Source organism: Triticum aestivum, chromosome 7B, assembly GCF_018294505.1.
Source record: "Triticum aestivum cultivar Chinese Spring chromosome 7B, IWGSC CS RefSeq v2.1, whole genome shotgun sequence".
Taxonomy (NCBI): domain Eukaryota; kingdom Viridiplantae; phylum Streptophyta; class Magnoliopsida; order Poales; family Poaceae; genus Triticum; species Triticum aestivum.
In genome coordinates this window covers 743,881,782-743,885,837 of record NC_057813.1, presented here as the reverse complement: position 1 = coordinate 743,885,837, position 4,056 = coordinate 743,881,782, and the positions used below count along the sequence as shown (strand labels likewise).

Sequence of the window (4,056 nt, the reverse complement as noted above, 5' to 3'; positions counted from 1 at the left end):
CCATCTTGAGGAGGAGTAGATCGTCATCATCTAGCTCAAGTGGATCATGTGCAAGGCAAAGGTTTTCCCTTGATAGGCTTTCTATTTTACCGGTCTCATGGTAGTTGTGGGAGACCGGGTTATAGGATCGATTGCCGTACTATCAAGGGGGGCTCTCGATGAGTTGCTTGATCGTATCGTTCGTAGAGAGCTCAAACCATTGCATCCTTGCATCTTCGTTATTGATTCTTGTTTGGTTCTTCTCCTTGTGAGATTTGGAGCTTATGGTCATTTTTATGACAAGCTCGAGTTCATCGAAAACGGAGTTCACATGCATCTTCTATGATGTTTTCGATGTTGGAGGGTATGCCAGTTCTTCTCTGTTGGAGGTTTCACTCCTCTGTTTGTTAGGCATACCTTCCCTGCCTCTTCTTACTATAACAAGCTTGAGTTTGCTCAATTCAGAGCTCATTTGCAGAAGTTATGGCAGTTCTGGTTTTCCTTGGAGTATACTTTGTTTTCGTGGAAGTGGCATAAGGATGGCGCCAGCGGTAGTACCGCTTATCGCCACAAGCGGTAGTACCGCTGTCCCACAACGGTAGTACCGCCCATGGCCATAAGCGGTAGTACGGCTCCGGTTCCGCGCTGGTACCGCCTCGACTCGAGACGTGGTTGTCTTGTGTCGGGTTCAGCGGCAGTAGTAGCGGCAGTAGGTGCGGTAGTACCGCTCGTGTGCGGTAGTACCGTTGGGGTGAGCGGTAGTACCGCTTATATGCGGTACTACCACCCCAAGGTTCATATTTGGTTGCTCCTTTTCCCTGCTTCTTCCGCCCGAGCGGTAGTACCGCTCGTGGAGCGGTAGTACCGCTCGTGTGCGGGCTGAGCACATAGCGGTTGGATTTTCCCCCTCCTATAAAATGGGGTCTTCTTCCCCAATGAACCTTATCCTTTGAGCTCGTGTTCTTCCCCCATTGTTGACCTTCTCCGAGCTTGCTAACTCTCAATCCCTCCATGGATTCTTGCTAGTTTTTGAGGGAAAAGAGAGAGGAGATCTAGATCCACATTTCCACCAATCACTTTCTCCTCTATGTGAGGGGAACTCCTTGGATCTAGATCTTGGAGTTCTTGGTGTTCTCCTTCTTGTTCTTCCTCTCATTTTCCTCCCTAGCATTAGTTGCTTCGGTGGGATTTGAGAGAGAAGGACTTGGGCACTCCGTGTGCCCTTGCCATTGCATTTGGTGCATCGGTTTGAGTTCTCCACGGTGATACGTGAAAGTTACAAGTTGAGAAGCTTATTACTCTTGGGTGCTTGGTGCCCTTGAGCTTGTTCCTCTTGGGTGCTTGGGCGCCCTAGACGGTTGGTGGTGTTCGGAGCTCAATCATTGTGGTGTAAAGCTCCGGGCAAGCGTCGAGGTCTCCAATTAGGTTGTGGAGATCGCCCCGAGCAATTTGACGGGTACCGGTGACCGCCCCCAAGGGTTGCCAAAGTGTATGGGTTCGGTGACCGCCCCCAAGGGTCGCCATTTGTACGGGTTCGGTGACCGCCCTCAAGGGTCCCTTAGTGGAATCATGGCATCTTGCATTGTGCAAGGGTGTGAGGAGATTACGGTGGCCCTAGTGGCTTCTTGGGGAGCATTGTGCCTCCACACCGCTCCAAACGGAGATTAGCATCCGCAAGGGTGTGAACTTCGGGATACATCGTCGTCTCCGCGTGCCTCGGTTATCTCTTACCCGAGCCCTTCACTTATGCACTTTACTTTGTGATAGCCATATTGTTTCTTGTCATATATCTTGCTATCACTTAGTTGTTTACCTTGCTTAGCATAAGTTGTTGGTGCACATAGGTGAGCCTAGTTATTTTGGGCTTTGTGCTTGACAAATTAACCGCTAGGTTTATTCCGCATTTGTTCAAGCCTAAACCGTAATTATTTTAAAGCGCCTATTCACCCCCCCTCTAGGCGACATCCACGATCTTTCACTTCGCCATGCCGTTCTTCACAAGTGGGATTAAGTATTTCTTTTATCGCATGTTATTGCGGCCAGTTATTTCATTTGGGTTTTATCCTCATTGGCCGGATTATAGTTATGTTAGGTATTGTTTTCATTCGTGTATCATGTGTGGTGCTGATAGACACGATATTTGTTCTGAGAGGAGAGTTGAGTTGTTTAGTGTGTGGTTGTGGTGTCCTTACACATTTCAGCCCAATTGTCAGCCGGTGGTTGGTGTGTGAGCCCTTTCCGTTCCATGCTAAAACCGTTGAAGGCCGACCCACATAGCTCTCGCTCCCTCAACTAGATTCCCGCTCCCCTCACTGGCATAATATTTTTTTTCGCTAGCTCCACTACTATCTTGTAAGAAGCTGACGATCTCTTTTTATTTGGAAAACATTTTTTAAATCAAAAGAAGCTCTTGGATTTAACAATGCTGGCTCCGACGATGGAAAGAAACTTGTGATGGCGTGTCATCAGCCTGTTCGTGAGGAAGGAGACGAATGCCCCCGATGGACCTCAACGTGTTTTCTTTATTTTTGTAGGGTGTAATACTGGTTGATCAATAGATCTCGTAATTTTTTTCTGGCACACTACGATCTGTAAAGATAAGGATTGGACGTGGACCAGCTGACAGAATTGTGGGATTGCTAACCACGGCTTGCCACAGTTGGCTTATTATTCAGTAGAGTTTCCTTCTCTTCATTATTTGATGCTGCTGTGAGTCCCGTAGCGTAGCACTACCTTTCACACCGCCCGTCGTGGACGGAGCACACACACATACAAATCGACCGATGGGCCTGGATGAGAAGAGCGTGGCCATCGTGGGCGCCGGCGTGAGTGGCCTGGCGGCGTGCAAGCACCTGCTGGAGCGCGGCTGCCGGCCGGTGGTCTTTGATGCGGGCGACGCCGTCGGGGGCGTGTGGCCGAACGCCATGGAGGGGACCAGGCTCCAGGCGCCACGGCACATGTATCGCTACTCCGACTTCCCCTGGCCGGACTCCGTGACGGAGATGTTCCCCAACCAGCGCCAGGTCGCCGACTACCTCCACGCCTACGCGCGCCGCTTCGGCGTGCTCGACTGCGTCAGGCTCGGCCACCGCGTGACCAGCATGGAGTACGTCGGCGTCGCAGAGGAGGAGGTGGTGGCGTGGGAGGAGTGGGCCGGCTGCGGCCAGGCGTTCGGCTCCGGCGACGGGGAGTGGCGCCTCACGGTGGCCGACGACGAAGGTCACATAGAGGTATCGACATGATATGCTACTACTGCGCAAACGTTTTTCCATATAGGATTAGGATGATGATATTCAAGTACATATAAACTTGGTACAATTTGGTTTGTTCGTGGTCATGGTCTTCAAGATCTTCTGACCACAAAATCCAATCTTGCTGAGCCTTCTTGATTCGAGCTTGCTCTCATAATCACATAGCAATGGGAGTCGAGTGTTGAGGGAAGAAATGTCATGTATGGAGTTCTCAATTCTTTATAGATAAGCATGCACCCACGCAACCACCACCTAACCATCCATCATGTAAATGGCACTAGTCCTAATCTCTCGAGAGTCAAGATGGCGACTTTATATATTGGTTTGGATGGCGACCTATACTTTCTTTTTGAAAGGATGGCGACCTATTGTTACGCTCCTCACACCTACCACACCGTTGTGTGTGTGTGGTGTGCGTGCCTGAGGACAACAGAAAAGAACGTGTTGAATGTCATCAATCCCGGTCTTGCAAACTGGACATTGCAGAAGGACTGGAATGTGTCTTGCGGCTAAGATTCCCATGCATGGTAGTACACCCCGGAGCACCTTCCATCCAAAGTGTTTTATTTTCCTTGGAGTATATAGTTATCAAAGTTGTTTCCATATGGAGTTTAACTGAACGCTACCCTGTCCGACCTGGCTATTTGGCTCCCAAACTGATGGTTAAACTCTGCGTGGTACGCCGACTAAACTGAAAAGGTTCCTGCCCTTGTATACTACCACGCCACAAGATCTTCCATGGCCTCCGTCCGGAGAGGAATTTGAATTATTCTAGCGACACCAACCTGTGAAAAGACAGACCTAATAAGTTCCAGATCCCATTGTC

The 4,056-nt window shown here is 49.8% G+C and overlaps 1 protein-coding gene across 1 annotated transcript; it reads left to right on the top strand.

The window, feature by feature from the left end:
• The first annotated feature begins 2,692 nt into the window (after nt 1-2,692).
• On the top strand, nt 2,693-3,484 carry LOC123162822 (probable flavin-containing monooxygenase 1). The gene has a single exon (XM_044580579.1). It carries the CDS (start codon nt 2,763-2,765, stop codon nt 3,219-3,221), a length of 459 nt encoding a protein of 152 aa, XP_044436514.1. The 5' UTR covers nt 2,693-2,762; the 3' UTR covers nt 3,222-3,484.
• Nucleotides 3,485-4,056: the final 572 nt, after the last annotated feature.

Excerpts from the sequence above, each read along its gene's own strand:
- LOC123162822 (XM_044580579.1), top strand. The coding sequence starts at position 2,763 with ATGGGCCTGGATGAGAAGAGCGTGGCCATCGTGGGCGCCGGCGTGAGT.